Below are 16,464 nucleotides of genomic sequence, written 5' to 3' on the forward strand. Positions count from 1 at the left end.
AAAAGTACCTCCTATTGCTTTCAGCCTCCTCTGAATCTCCACATTTGTTATTTTTGCTGTGGTCTGACCTCCTGTTGGAAGGTGGCTACATTTGTTCTCCATGGTCCCATTGTAGGTAGGAAAGTAGCCACCCTCTCTTGCTCGCTCCTGAGATGCATTATGTAGTCTGCATAAAACATTGAAATTAACTAGCATCCACTGCTCATTCTAAACAAATGGGATTGAACAATGAAAATGAAAGGTTTGGGAGCTCATGGAGGAAACAATTTCATGAAAAATCCATTACAGGCCCATTAAAATGACCTATCCTTGTCTCCTAAATAATCTGTACATATCCATTACCTATTGGCCCTGTAATCTATTTTCCATGCAATAGTTTCTTACTGTGTTTTTCTGTCTTCTTGTAATGTCTGCAATGATCTCTCAAACCTCTCCTTTTTTCCTTCACCTCTTTTTATTTGGAACAAGCAGTACACGTTGCAGTCATGTGCACTGCCCTATGCACATTACAAATCCCATAGTCCTTCCCAGGAGGGTGACTACGTTCCTACATGCAGTGGGACCATGGAGAATGAGCATAGACAACTTGTAACAGGAAGGCAGATCACAGCAAAAATGGAATCTGGAGGAGGCTGAGCACAGTAGAAGGGGCATTTTTGGGTTATACATACCTGAATAGAACTTTAATTTGTAAACCAGAATTTAGAGTCACTGTAAGTAGAGGATGTGAATGGATTCGTTTTGGAGAATAAGGATATTTTTAAATGTTACAATGGGATATCTCATTCCTCTAACTGCCACTTTTGCTGGACAGCCTGTTCTATCAAAGGAATCACAGAGTTACTGGTAGTAATGATGGTCATCTAGTGCCCAGGGTGATGATGCCAAAAGGACCCCCCCCCCCCCCAACATGTATGAGCATTATGTGTCAGCAAAAATCCCAACAAATTCAGCATTAATCTGCACGCTTACCCCCAAGCATAAATTTTCTTTGCAAGCCAAAATTCTCTCCAGACAAAAATTCCCACTCTTCCAGTAAAAATCCCCCCCCCCCCCTCATCCCCCACTGAAATCCCAACCCAGCAGAAATATTTGCCCCTCTCAGCTCAAATCCTCTGCCTCCCCAGGTCCCATCTCCTAGCACAAATCCCCTCATTCAACACCCTTCCTAACACAAGTCCCCCCTCCAAATCCCAAACCCACCCTTGCAAAAAATCATCATCCCCCAATCCTCCTACCAGCACAAATCACCCCTCCTAGCACAGCTACCCCCAGTACAAATACTCTCCACATACCTCCCAAAGCCCCACCCCCCTCCAGATTTTTCCTCCTAAAATAAATTGTACATCACTGCATCCCCTAGTCGCCCCTCCTAGCACATAATCCCCCCCCACACACACTAACACTCTTTCTAGCATTAATCCTCTTACTCCCCTCATAGCACATCCCCCCCCCAAAAAAAAACCCAAACTTTTTCCTAGCATTAATCCTCTCCCTCCCCTCCTAGCACATATCCCCCCCCCCAAACCTTCTTCCTAGCATTAATCCTCTTCCTCCCCTCCTAGCACATACCCCCCCCCCCCCCCAAACCTTCTTCCTAGCTCCTTTCCCTCCCCTCCTAGCACATACCTCCCCCCCAAACCTTCTTCCTAACTCCTCTCCCTCCCCTCCTAGCACATACCCCCCCCCCCCCAAACCTTCTTCCTAGCATTACTCCTCTCCCTCCCCACCTGGCACACATCCCCCCCCAAACCTTCTTCCCAGCATTAATCCTCTACCTCCCCTCCTAGTGCATATCTCCCCCCAAACCTTCTTCCTAGCATTAACCCTCTCCTCCTAGCACATACCACCCCCCCCAAACCTTCCTAGCATTAATCCTCTCCCTCTCCTCCTAGCACATATCCCCCCCCAAACCTTCTTCCTAGCATCGACTCTCTCCCTCCCCTCCTAGCACATATCCCCCCCCCCCAAACCTTCTTCCTAGCATTAATCCTCTCCCTCCCCTCCTAGCACATATCCCTCCAAAATAAATCTTCTTCCCAGCATTAATCCTCTCCCTCCCCTATAGAATATATCAGCCCCCCCCCAAACCGTCTTCCTAGCATTAATCCTCACCCTCCCCTCCTAGCACATATCCCCCCCCCCCCCCCACAAAAATAAATCTTCTTCCCAGCATTAATCCTCTCCCTCCCAGCACAATTACTCTCATCCCCAGCACAAATGCTTGTTACTCTGAAGTTATTACTCCCACCAGCTTGTAGGTAGGAACTCTCCACAGAGCTCCCCCCCACCTCACATGATGCCACTGCGCCCAGGGCAGCCGCCCCTTCTGCCCACCCTTTGTCCTGGCCCTGACTCTCAGGATCAACAGGTGAAAAAAGGAAACAATAGCCCTGAAAGAAGAAAATGAATGCAGCCGCATCATCTATAGGTCAGTAAGCTGCAATATGTTCCATTTGTGCTGCTAGGTTTGGATAGTCCTTACATTGGTGTGCACTGTGCAGCCATCCCCTATGAGGACAGCCAGCATGGGAGAGGTGAGAGGGCTGAGCTGTGGATTGCAGGCTCCAGAGGCACACAGCCTGTAATGTCAGAGCTGCAGATTTCCAGGCTAGCCAGGCAGCTGCTCTCTCCCCTCTCCTCCTCCTCCTCCTCCTCTCTCCCCAGTCCCCATGATTGATGATCTTGGCCGGGCTCCAGCACAAGGAAAGGGGATTGTTCCTCCAAGCACTACGCACGAGATGAGATCAGCTCACTTCAAAGAGCCTGGGGGCGGGGCCCCGGGAAGGCTTGCCGAAGGAGCCCATAAATTGGCGCACGGGGTGTCAGTGTGCCGCACAAATCCCCCAGCCATGCCCGACACTCAGTGCTAAGTCCGCCGCCTTGTCTATAACCAGAGCTGAGCTGGGGAAGAAGGAGTGACGTCCCTGCCGACTTTTTCCCGACTTCTGCAAAAACTTTCCCCTCAACTGCCGACCTTTTCCCCGACTTCTGCACAACTGTTCCCGACACCACATCTGCCAGCCAGGATGAGCTGTGTGCGTTGCCTGCTGCCCTGCCTGGCAGTCCTCCTCTGTGCCCGGATTGCCTTGTCTGCTGTGTCTATGGAAGAGGAGCTGGTGGCCCCTGTCAGGCTGGAAGGGGCCCCTGAGGATGGGAAGGTGCTCTACCGCCTGGATGTCTTTGGACAAGCCTTGACCTTGGAGCTGGAGGCAGATCCCAGCTTTCTTGCTAAGGACTTTAGCTTGCAATACGTCGGGCGACCTAAGATCGCCGTCGGGGAAGAAATCGCTGAGGCGACCGGCAACCTGGCCGACTGCTTCTACTCCGGGACCGTCAATGGGGAGAGGGCGAGCAGCGCTGCGCTGAGTCTGTGCTCCGGGATCCGAGGAGCCTTCTACTACCGAGGGGAAGAGTACTTCATCCAACCCAGCAACCACACCATCACCCCGGCTTCACCCAACCCTCACAGCCCCCTGCTCCTGCATCTGGTCAGCAAGAGGAGCCGGGCCAAGGCTAAGTGCGGGGTGACTGATGCCACCCCACAACAGCTGTCCCCTGAGGAGCCCCACAAGATCCTCACCCCTTCAGGTACTGCACCTTGCACCACCAGGATCCTCATCTTACAACACATCACCACCAAGATCCTCACCCTACACCACTGCCACCACCAAGATCCTCACCCTATACCACCACCAAAATTCTCACTCTGAACTACCACCAAAATCCTCACCCTTCATCACTGCCACCAAGATCCTCACCCTACAGCACCACCAAGATCCACACCCTACACCACCACCAAAATCCTCACTCTGAACCACCACCAAGATCTTCACCCTACACCACCGCCAAAATTCTCACTCTGAACCACCACCAAAATCCTCACCCTTCACCACTGCCACCAAGATCCTCACCCTACAGCACCACCAAGATCCTCACCCTACACCACCACCAAAATCCTCACTCTGAACCACCACCAAAGTCCTCACCCTTAACCACTGCCACCAAGATCCTCACCCTACAGCACCACCAAGATCCTCACCCTACACCACCACCAAAATCCTCACTCTGAACCACCACCAAGATCCTCACCCTACACCACCACCAAAATCCTCACTCTGAACCACCACCAAGATCTTCACCCTACACCACCGCCAAAATCCTCACTGTGAACCACCACCAAAATACTCATCCTGCACCACCACCAAAATACTCACTCTGAACCACCTCCAACAACCTCACCTTGCACCATCGCCATCAAGATCCTCACCCTGCATCACCAGCAAGATCCTCACCCTGAACCTTAACCACCAGCAAGATCCTCACCCTTCACCACACCACCACCGAGATACTCACCCTGCACCACCAATATCCTCACCCTGCACCACACCATAACCAAAATCCTCACCTTGCACCACACAACCAAAATCCTTACCTTGCACCACACCACCAAGATCCTCACCCTGCTTCACACCATCACCAAAATCCTCACCTTGCACCACACCACCAGGATCCTCACCTTACACCACACCACTGGGATTCTCACCTTGCACCACACAACCAGGATCCTCGCCTTGCACCACACCACTAAGATCCTCACCCTGCACCCCACCACCACCAGGATCCTCACCCTGCACCACACCACCAGGATCCTCACCCTCTACCACACCACCACCAGGATCCTCACCCTGCACCACACCATCACCAAGATTCTCACCCTGCACCAATCACCAGGATCCCCACCTTGTACCACACCTCCACACTCCCTCCAGAGCAGCCATGTTCGGCATTCTGTCCATGGATACTTTGTTGCAATACTTTACCAGTTAAAACATTGTTTATAAATAGGAGTATCAACTCTGATTTATAATGCATACAGAACATAAACTAAATAGGTAGAGGAGCTCTGCACAGCAGATGTTCAGTTTTACAATTTAAGGACATTTTCAAAGACAGCTCTCCCAAAACTGGGATGGTGTGGAATTCTTGAAAGCTGGTAACTGTGCGCACTTGCTTTTTATAAATCTAAAACTGCTATAATATTTTTATATATGCAAACTGTGCATAGCTGCCAGTTCTGTCCCTGGAAATGTCCTTAGATCCAAGAATCCCCAACCTGGGTGGAATTCCTGGAAAGTTTATAATATATATTTTAGAAGGTTTTTTAAATTGTATTTGTGTGTGAGAGAGAGAGAGAGAGAGAGAGAGAGAGAGAGAGAGAGAGAGGGGAGAGAGCACACAATATATATAGTTGCCAGCTTCCAAGAATTCCATAGTTTCACAGGTTTGGGAGATCTGTCCCTGGAAATGTCCTTTGATTGCACAGAAGCCCCTACATAGTCTGTCCCATATCTTGCTCAAGAAAATCTAAAACCAGCCACAAATTATCAAATAAACCCTTAAGGACCCAGCCTAGTCCTGGGATTAGCTCAACTCATATTTCATCAAAATAGGTCTTACTGTAATTTTTTTCACCAAAAGTTTTAATGCAGAGCACCTGATAATTAAAGTAAAATTGACTCTCTGCCTAGGTTTATTGGCTCGTCCCTAACCGGTAAATGTGCAGGGCAGCATGCCATGGAGCCAAGCCATGGGGCTGTGCCATTCACAGTTTGGCAGTGTACCACACAAGCTGCACAGCAGGTTGGAAAGAAGGCGTACGGTGAACCCTGAGTTGCAGGAGTTAAACCATGTGTGCTTAGGAATGAAATCACTGCAGAAATTGGACAGGTCCCTGCTTGCATGGTTCCCCTAAGTTTTATGAAAAGAATTATACCTTTCTATGGTTTTGCACTTTGTTATACAAGGCTTGTAAAACATGAACCTCCATTCATTAAAAAACAAAAACTGCTACATGTGATTGCAAATGATATAAAGTATTGTAACAGGAGGAAAGCTTGCAGGGACTGTATGAAGTGCATGTTTCGGCCAACTAGAGGAGATGGTTCTGCAGCGAGGGAAGTAGTTAATGGAGCTCCGGATTGTTAGAACAAGGGTACAGTGTGTTGGAAAGGTGCTGAGGTTTCAGGCTCAGAGATGTAATCTGTCACTGGCCCCACATACAAGCACTGTGCAGGGATTGCCTGCTTCTGTTTCAATGTTAAAATGTTGGTAGGTGACTCATATCTTGACTTGCAAGCCAAAGATGACTTAATGTGAGAAACAAGGACAACTTGCTGTTAAAAGGGCTTGACACTCATGCTAAAAATAGCAAATACTGAGTGTTACTTCTAAGTTTTTTTTTTATTATGGTTTAAACTGTGCAGCAGATTGACAGTTGCTCTTTTGTACATTCTCCTGTGCAGGATTGGGAAACACACGGAAAAAGAGATTTGTCTCCAGCCCTCGCTATGTTGAAACCATGCTGGTAGCCGACCAATCTATGGCTGAATTTCACGGGAGCAATTTAAAGCACTACCTCCTCACACTGATGTCAGTGGCAGCAAAGCTTTACAAGCATCCCAGCATCCGAAACTCCATCAGCCTGGTGGTAGTGAAGATCCTGGTCATCTACGATGAACAGAAAGGACCTGAGGTCACAACCAATGCCGCCCTGACTTTGAGGAACTTCTGCAGCTGGCAGAAGCAGCATAACCCACCCAGCGATCGGCATGCAGAACATTATGATACAGCCATTCTGTTTACAAGACAAGTAAGTCAGGTTTATGTCTGTCTAATGTTCCATAAATGTCTAAGATATGCAGTTGCAGCCCAGAATGTTTCTCGTTATGATGTGTGATGTGCTCTAAAGTGAAAAAAAAAAAAAAAGATCTCAAACATTTATGCTCTTTTAAGCCAGGGACAGCAGCCAAAGTTAAACATTTACCGCCAAAGTTTTGTCCTTGAGCTAATTAATATTGAAACTGTTTTTTTTTCTAGGACCTTTGCGGAGCTCAAACATGTGATACCCTTGGTATGGCTGATGTTGGAACAGTTTGTGATCCCAGCCGCAGTTGCTCCATCATTGAAGATGACGGCTTGCAAGCAGCTTTTACAACAGCCCATGAACTAGGTAGGATTCTCTGGCTTTATATAAGAAGGCTGGGGTTTGCTGTCAGGCTGGGATATAAGTTATGCTAAAACATAAACTTCTCAGGCAGGAATTTAATGTTTGTTTAGACGCAACAGATGGTCAGAAGATGTTTATGACACCCTAGTTACAAAGCAGCCTAGAAAGGAATGCATTTTGAAGTGTTAAACTTTTATGATAAGGAAATACTTGAACACTTGGAAAGTTTGCAAAATGCTTAATATTGTCTTGATTAGCGGAAGACTTCCCTCAAGTGCATTGTTGAGTTTAAAGAAGGGTTGTAAAGTACACTTCACACTGTGAATTTTTCTAATTTTTTAAGGAATCAAAACCCTCTCCTGCATTTTTCTAAAACGGAACATTTCTGTTTTCAGGTCATGTATTTAATATGCCACATGATGATGCAAAGCACTGCTCCAGCTACAATGCCGATGATAATGATTCACATATGATGGCTTCAATGCTCTCCAATCTAGACAGACAGGAACCATGGTCTCTATGCAGTGCATACATGATCACATCTTTCTTGGACAATGGTCATGGTAAGTGTGTGTAACATTACAACACCACATTTGTTTATTGTACCTTTTGAAGACAGGCTGTAGGATACAGATGGCAGGTAATTAAGACTAAAAAACAAGAGGGCTTTTTTTAAGGCTTCTATTGCCTTCTGAAAGTTTATCAGTATAAATATTTTAACTCCTTTGTCTTGGTTGCTCAAGTTGGTCTATAAAGTAAAACTTTGTATGCAGAATCAAAATAAAAGGTGGTTAATCCTTGTTGTTTGAACTTTAAATTTTTTGAAAGGTTGTAGACAGCTATAGCTTGGGAAGAGCTTGAAGGAAAGTAAAAAAATGTCCTTTCAATCTTACTAAAAGTTATTCCCCTTTAAATGAACTCCAAGACCACATTTGACTGGGCACATAGTCAAGCAAGATGTCACAAGTTGTGAGAGCATGTTCTCTGAAAACATTTGCTGTAGTCAAACTTTTTGTTTTTTATTTAATTAGGAGAGTGCTTATTGGACAAGCCAAGCAGACCCATCCAGCTCCCATCAGATCTCCCTGGAACATTGTATGATGCCAATAAGCAGTGCCAATTTACATTTGGAGAAGACTCCAGACATTGTCCAGATGCCGCCAGCACGTGTACGACCTTGTGGTGCACTGGAGTCTCCGGAGGGCTGCTCGTGTGCCAAACTAAACACTTCCCCTGGGCCGATGGGACCAGTTGTGGAGAAGGGAAATGGTGTCTGAATGGGAAGTGCGTTGAGCAGATGGACAAGAAGCATTATGAGGTATGTTTCTGGTTTCTCTGTATAATTCTTTTCAGTTAGTATTTGGAATTCAGCATTATTGTTGGATCATGCCTCTACATTCAGATTTCAAGACTGGGCAATTTCCAAACTCTGGCACTGGGGCAGCTTTCTTTTCATTAGAATATCTAGATCTTTTGATCAAAACTACACAAGCTTTAAATGATACCTTGACATTTAAATGTTGTGACTGGCAATAAACTCAATATTGTCATGTTGGAGACTTTTCAGAACAGTTTTTACTCTTTTTTTGTTAATAGCTTAATCTAGTTTGAAATTTAAATCATTGTTCAGATATACTTTAGATGCGATATCACCTTTGGCAAACATTTGTGTTTTATATCAGGAGAGGTTGATAGTAAGATATATTTCTAGATAATAAGGGAGTATTTTAACAATTGGCTGCCTTAGACTGTATATTTCTGTAGTAACAATTTGAATATATGTTCTTGGAAATCTACTTGATTCACCTAAGGAATGCTGATCTGTTGTTGGCTGCCATCGTTATTTTGCTTTGCAAGATGACCATGGTTTTTCAATTGTCTTAATTGTGAATGTGTTTTGTGTAGTTAAAGATGCTTAATGATCCTTTTTTTTTTGTATAATTACAGACTCCAGTACATGGTGGTTGGGGGCCATGGGGATCATGGGGAGAGTGCTCCAGAACTTGTGGTGGTGGAGTTCAGTATTCAGTGCGGGAGTGTAACAACCCAGTGCCAAAAGATGGAGGAAAATACTGCGAGGGGAAAAGAGTTCAGTATCGCTCATGCAATACTGATGACTGCCCTGAAAATAATGGTAAATTAATAATATTATTTAATTTTACGATTGAATCCTGAACATAGAGATAAATCATAGTTATAGTAGTTTGCATGGTCTGATGTGTCTTACGTATTCTCCTCAGGTAAGACATTCCGTGAAGAACAGTGTGAAGCCCATAATGACATCTCCAAGTCTGCCACTGGAAGTGGACCTGCTGTTGAATGGACACCTAAGTTTGCCGGTGTTCGTCCAAAAGACCGCTGCAAGCTTATGTGCCGAGCAAAGGGCACTGGATTCTTCTTCGTACTGAACCCCAGGGTAAGCTCCTAACTCCTGAAATTATATCCTTATATATGCCTACATATATGATTCAGCATCAAATCATATGGGTTATTGTCAGAAATTCATACATTTTAATACCCTGAAATCAAAACACCTTTATGACCTAGTAATGTTGTTTAAAGCTGAGCTCCAACCAAGAATTTTCAAAGAACATATTAGGTGTGTCTGTGTATTTTACTTTTCTATGGACTCTCATCTTCAATACTGAATGAAATGTTCCTATAACACATGCCATACTTGGCAAGAGTAGTGCAATCCCAAACTACAATCCCATCAGCTGTTGCAGGAAACCATGACATTGGCTCCTTTAGTGGATTATGCCCAATCATCATCCAGTTTTACCATCAGTAAGGGAGTGTTCAGGCAAGTGAGAACATAAAAGCTGGGGAGGATAATGGTAAGAGCCCGGATTAAATATAAGAGGGTTGGTAGGGTCACTTGGCAGAGTGAGAGAGTAGCTGCATTGATCAGTCTCTCCAAAAGGAATGCGCAGGGTAGCCAACTATTCTTTCCCATTATAGGCATTTTGTTCATCCAGGACACATTTATAACCATCATTCTAAGTATGGCTATTGATGTACAATATTTCATGCCTATTTCCAGAAGTTGGGCTTTAAAAATGTTCAAGATAGATTTTAGGCTTTTAAAGCCACACTAAGCTCATATTTTGCAAGTATCGTCTTTGTGTGCTTCCCAGTAAATCATTAGTGGTTGGACTTAATGAGTAATTTTTTGTTGCCTCGATACAGGTTGCTGATGGCACTCCATGCAGCCCCGACTCCACCTCCATCTGCATCCAGGGTCAGTGCGTCAAGGCTGGTTGTGACAGAGTTATTGGATCCAGCAAGAAGTTTGACAAGTGTGGAGTATGTGGAGGAAATGGATCCACGTGCAAGAAAGTCTCTGCAACCTTCACCAAAGCACGGTATGTTGCAACTAAGTCTGTTTTCACATCTTCTGTCCATTTCTTTTCATCTTTCACCCTTTCAAAGTTAATGAGTTGCTTAAGCCTTTGTCAGATCATATAAATGATGCACTCACCAAAAGGAATTTCAATGTCTAATTAATCAGTAGGGCATTACATTAAGTGTAAGAATAGTGTGTGTTTTTTGACACGTTTACAGATTAACTCATTCAAAGGACAAAAGTCCAGTTAATCTGTTACTGTTTAAATAGAAACTACACAAGATCCATAAAGTTTAAAAACTGGCCAGATAAAAATATGTACACCGCCATAAATATACCAAAAGAACAAGTGTGATGCTGTAGGCACCCCCTAACCTGTGATGTTAGTGACATTTTCACTTCTGCTAACACAGGGCACATGTGCCTACAGTTCAGTGAAGCCCATTTTGCTTTTTCTTCAGAATAGAAAGGTGTTGGGATTTAGAATAGTGGAGCACCTTAGCATTTTAGGAGGTGACTTTGAATAAAAGTGTGGCTGTAATAAAAAAGCAGATAAGGTTCTGCTTTAGGTGTTCTCTAATCTTCGTCTACATGCAAATTTAAGTTTTGAAATAAATTAGATCTGGTCAGAAAGGTGTCCCCCATTGGAAGATTTCCTCTCACATCCTGCTCCTTCACCATCTCTAACTTTGGATTTCCCATCACTTTCTGTATTGGAAGCAGTGGTTACTGGTTCAAATGTGAAGAGAGAATTTTCCAAGCAAGGACACAGACAACATTAAAAACTTGGCAGGTGTTTTAACACTTCCTTGCTCTATTGAAAACTAGAGTGTTTGGTGAATTTCACATTCACTGCTTTTTGAACTGAAAGCAGAACTTCACCCAAAAAGGAAAGTTCCGCTTTTCCGCCTCCCCCCTTACCTTCTCTAACACTTTTGGACACACTTTTTTTTGGTGGGGGGTAGGGTACCTGCTTACACTTCTGTTTGGATTTCAGACGTCCCCCCCCCCCCCCTCCCCAAGCCCTCAGCTTTCTGGGACATGTCACATGTCCTAGAAAGCTGTGAGATCATTGGCTCACACATGCGCAGTAGGGAGCTGGTTGTGAAGCCGCTAGAACTCGCAGCCAGCTTCCATTAGTAACCATACCAGCACAGGGGATCCTAAGACCAGTGAAGAACCAGCCTGGCTGAGGATGGTGCTGCATTCCTGGACAGGTAAGTGTCCTTATATTAAAAGTCAGCAGAAACAGTATTTGTTTTTTTTTGGAACACCGAAGATCCTCTTTAAAGACTAGCTCCATGAAAAATATAACCAGCTGAACAGTGAATAGAGGTGAATGTTGTGTTTAAAATGTTGTCCTATCTCTCATCTAATGCTAGAAAGTCCTCATCCAGGCAGTTTAACGGTCCTAGCAGCTTTCACCTAAATCCCCCTGCAGAAAGTGTCAGTCCCATAGAAGACTGTGGGAAATCTGACAACAACGGAGACTAGGAGGTAGGGCATAGGTCCTTAAAGTTGTCATCAAAAGAACTGGGGGAACATACATTTTCTTATTCATGATTTACAGAGTGATTAGTTTGCATGGAGTTCCCACTTTAGTTTGTGAAGAACCTCAGTTATCCTATGAATGAGGCAAACATCACTGCTTATGGCTTTTAAATAAAAGTTTAGAAATTCTTACTAATATAGACACATTATTTATGTAAACTGGATTTTAATTGTTGTTCTTTTTTGAGTGTTAATAGTGTTATTTTGGTTGTTACCAGATCTGGGTACCACGACGTTGTTACAATTCCTGCAGGAGCAACAAACATTGAGATCAAACAACGTAACAACAGGGGATCTATGCATGACGGCAGCTTTTTGGCAATTAAGGCTGCCGATGGAACCTACATCCTTAATGGAGATTATACATTGTCCACACTGGAGCTAGACATCTCCTACAATGGCAACTTCTTGACCTACAGCGGTTCCACTGCATCCTTAGAAAGAATCCGAAGCTACAAGCCTTTGAAAGAACCAATCACTATACAGGTCCTCACGGTGGGAGAATCTCAACGATTGAAAATCAAGTACATTTATTTTGTCAAGAAAGCAGCTCAACCAGAAAAGACTTTGAATAAAAAGAAAGAGTCTATTAACGCCATTAAAGAGACCATTCTCTCTGAATGGGTCATTAAGGAGTGGGGTGAATGCTCAAAGACTTGTGGATTAGGCTGGCAGAGGAGATCAGTCGAATGCAAAGACTTGAGGGGTCAGCCTTCAAAAGACTGCACTAATGAACTAAAGCCAGATGACATTAGACCATGTGCGGACATCCCTTGCCCCCAGTGGCAATTGGGAGAATGGTCTTCATGTTCTAAGACCTGTGGAAAGGGCTTTAGAAAGAGACTTTTAAAATGCGTCTCTTATGAAGGTAGCAACTTGCCTCAAGACAACTGTGATCCTTCAAAGAAGCCTAAACATTTAATAGACTTTTGTACTCTTTCCAACTGCAGTTAAACAGCATCCGACTCTGAACATTACTAGGGTCTATCAAACAAAACTGAACATGCTGAAAGCAAAAGGGTCAGGGAGAACATGTTTGGTCAATGTGCATAAGGTGAGAGGATTGAAAGTTTATTGAGAAGGAACAGTGCAGATAATTGCCTGTTGGATTGAACTATCAGATTGAGCAGCACATGTAGGTTTGAATGAAGGGAAAATTAGTGTCACTAAACCCTTCATTGCTAGGACCCCTAAGGCATTGTCTGTATTTCAAACCTTAGCGCCTGTTACAAGTTAGGTGAAGCTAACTGGCAGCCATGTTGGTTGTTGACACAGGTCTGGACAAGCTCCTGGAGCCAAATAGCCAATGAGCCTAAAATAACTTCTTTATTTTTAAAGTGGTTTATTTTCTGGCTCTAAGAATGGACTGACTGGCTCCAGAATTTTACATTTATTCATCTAAACCTGTAGCTGACAAAGCCTAGGCTTCCCACAGACTGTAAGCCAGTCATTAATGGCAATTTTCTATAGGGGTACTCTGATCTGTTCTTGAATATTGTCCATAGTGGGGTTAACCTACCTCAGTCAAGAAGGGTAAAATCAGGAGCTCAAAAGGATCTTTAGTAAAATAACAATGGCTGCTATGGTGTCACAGTATATATATATATTTTTTATAAAGAAATAAAGCCATATTCTTATTAAATGGGATGTGCAGATTAGTTGGACCAGTAGAATTTTGCTATATTGCAGCCTGCTAATATAGTATAGAAATATAAGAATTATAATTTTATTCTTCAAAAGTTGACTGTTGGCAACCAGGTGTGCAGTGATAAGGAGCATGTTCAAATGAACTGATACATAAGGCTGGCCATAGACGGAGCAATTTATTTTTCTGCAACCACTCGATTTTCCCCATCAACACAAACAGTGTTGACAGGGGAATCCCTCCTGTGGAACCATTGTGTTCTCCCGACATGGGAAGCTGTCCCCATCGGGAGAACACGGGGATTATTGCTAGCGGCTATAACAGGAGCTAGCAAAAACTGCAGGTAAAATCCGGCAGGATTTTTGTACCCAAGTTGATCGATCAATCCACTTGGGACATTCAGACTGCCCATACATAGTTCGAATCTCTGCTGAACCAGGAGAGATTTGAAGCGTCTATGGCTGGCTTTGATTTTTTATTTTCATTTCTGCCTTTACATTAAAACACCTTCTAACTTCATTTAGGGCTTTTGGTCACAAGATTCCCTGTACCTGAGTTTCCATGTTTATTTCTTGAAGTCTCTACAAAACGAATCTCACTGGTACTGCTGGGATCTTCACAAGAAAGCTGCTGGAAGATTCCCACCTTTGGTTGTATAATGACCTCAGTCAAATCCAAACAGGGATCTCTGGAAGGGAGCCATGTAACTGAATAATCAGTTCTAGGTGGACTAAACCCCTATCATAATCCATCTGCTTGTAAATTGTTTTCTCAAGAAAACCAATAACATCAGCAGAGGTTGGAAGGGGGGGGGGAGGGGGTCTAAATTTAGGCCAGTATAGAGTACAGGATTATTCTTCTATATGTATAGAGATTTAAACAGACATTTCTGTTCCATATTTCAAATGATGTAATATGGAAGTATATTTGATTGACAGTCCTGGGGATAGCAGGTCCATCCACAGCTGTTGGCCAACCGCTATGTGTCACTTACCTAGGTCAGGTTGGAGAATATGACTTTTAATGTGTATATACACCACTTATACTTCATAAGTATTTGTGTCTGCCTCTTCTATGAAGGGATCGTTTCAATGTCATATCATATACCTATTTATTTTTGTACATCAAGTCCGATTATATATTAAGTTATCGCTTTCTATAACAAAGAAAAGAGTATTTATGCTGTATTGTATGTTACTAGAATTATTAAAAGAACACAGTGACATTCCTCAACTATCTTGTTTGCTGTCTTGATTTCAAATGATAAAATGATTGTAAATGTGTCAGTTCTTGGCTGGAATTCTTTATGAGTTTTCATAGCATGGCCATTGTGGTCTGTGCATGCGTGTACTCTTTGCTTTGGTAAGGGAGGGAGCAATAAAGCACACAGCTCAATAAGTCTAAGGTGTATGAAACTAGTGTATTGTGCAATGCAATTATCTGCTGGGAATGATGATAGACATTCCTTTTTACAGTTTTTAGGCAAATATAGACACTTTTTTGACCAACATTCTATTGCCAAGGCAACTGATCAAAGTAAACTTCCCTGTTTTATGGTTTGGATCAAAAAAAGATGCTAGTGTTCAGCTGAATTTCCCTATAAGGGGGTTTTATGAACAAGCTGGCCTAAAGTGGTTGACACTGTCTAAAAATTGTATAGTTACCATTAACCCAACTGGTAAAAGTAGAACCTAACAGTCAACTTAGGAAACATTGGAAGAATGAACTTGAGATAATCAACCTTGACCACGTGTAACAACCATTAAAGGGTAGGTCAACTCAAAGTCTATTATACACCCATGTGTAACATGAGTAAATGTTGAGGCAATGAATCAGTCACTTAGTATTTTTGACTTTGGAGAAGTTTCTCTTGAAAACCTACCCATAAGCTCATTGATACTGGCCTTTGCCATGCACCAATGTTGCAACATTCATCTGTTGAAGCCTTCAAAAATGCCAGATGCTTCTGAGTATGGCAGACCATATAGCTTTCTCCCTTCACTTTGAAGACGCAGGGCTAGAGCCTAAGTGACCAATCAGTCATCAACCCTGTGTAACTTCCAACCCAGACCAACAGTGCTTAAATTCAGGGTTTTGACAGATTAACAGAGCAACGGGAAACCATGAGGATAGTCAGAATCAAGGAGCATGGAGGTGACCTGCCAAGAGCTGCATAGTGGCTAAGTGGTTATCGCTTCTGCCTGGCAGCACTAGGGTCATTGGTTCAAATCCCAACCACAGCACCACCTGCCTGGAGTTTTCATGTTCTGCCTGTGCCTGCATGGGTTTTCTCCAACACTCCAAAGACATGGTGGTAGGTTATTGGCCCTACTATATGTTTGTACGACTGTGAGCTAGCGATCTATATAAAGGCACTATATAAGTACTTGTAATAAATAAACTTGTCTTCTTTAAGAGAATATTGAAATAAAGCATTTTTGTTTGAATTCTCAGCTCTACCAGATTTGCCACATGGTCTCTGCAGAAGTTGTGAGTCATTTTCTTCTGTCAATAGAAATTAAGTCCTGATTATTGGTGGGGCAGGTTGCAAGGCCTGAGAGGGACCCTAAGAAGATCATGGCTCCTTTCTTCTCTTGGTACAATATGGGGGATTGAAGGGGAAATTTGGTATCTGCAGACAGCAAGAACAATTCTTTCAAATATTTCAGGGTATATTCTGTACTTACTATGGGCTGGCATATTCTACAATGCTTTACACGGTACCTAGAGCAATAGCGTAAGCAGATTACAGTCTACTGCCAATCATACACGTTCTAAGGCCAATTTTGGATAGAAGCCAAATAACCTATGAGCATTAGGGACCAGGGGCAGGCATATCATTTGTGCAGACTGTGCAGCTACACACAGACCCCCTGGCTGGTCCTATTTAAACTAGATATGTGTTGGATGGTT

At 43.5% G+C, this 16,464-nt stretch overlaps 1 protein-coding gene across 1 annotated transcript; it reads left to right on the forward strand.

Moving 5' to 3' along the window:
* Positions 1-2,824: 2,824 nt before the first annotated feature.
* On the forward strand, positions 2,825-14,784 carry ADAMTS1 (ADAM metallopeptidase with thrombospondin type 1 motif 1). Its single transcript, XM_089659526.1, has 9 exons — positions 2,825-3,591; positions 6,306-6,652; positions 6,880-7,012; positions 7,405-7,572; positions 8,041-8,327; positions 8,957-9,143; positions 9,250-9,425; positions 10,199-10,374; positions 12,125-14,784. The coding sequence occupies exons 1-9, from the start codon at positions 3,030-3,032 to the stop codon at positions 12,858-12,860; spliced, it is 2,772 nt and encodes a 923-aa protein (XP_089515652.1). The 5' UTR covers positions 2,825-3,029; the 3' UTR covers positions 12,861-14,784.
* The last annotated feature ends 1,680 nt before the right edge of the window (positions 14,785-16,464 follow it).

This window comes from Staurois parvus, unplaced genomic scaffold (assembly GCF_062004578.1).
Source record: "Staurois parvus isolate SC_StPar_1 unplaced genomic scaffold, SC_StPar_1.0 ptg001162l, whole genome shotgun sequence".
Lineage (NCBI taxonomy): Eukaryota > Metazoa > Chordata > Amphibia > Anura > Ranidae > Staurois > Staurois parvus.

Excerpts from the sequence above, each read along its gene's own strand:
- ADAMTS1 (XM_089659526.1), top strand. The coding sequence starts at position 3,030 with ATGAGCTGTGTGCGTTGCCTGCTGCCCTGCCTGGCAGTCCTCCTCTGT. Across the intron at positions 6,653-6,879 it reads CCATTCTGTTTACAAGACAA|GACCTTTGCGGAGCTCAAAC; the intron begins GTAAGTCAGGTT and ends TTTTTTTTCTAG. Across the intron at positions 7,013-7,404 it reads TACAACAGCCCATGAACTAG|GTCATGTATTTAATATGCCA; the intron begins GTAGGATTCTCT and ends TTCTGTTTTCAG.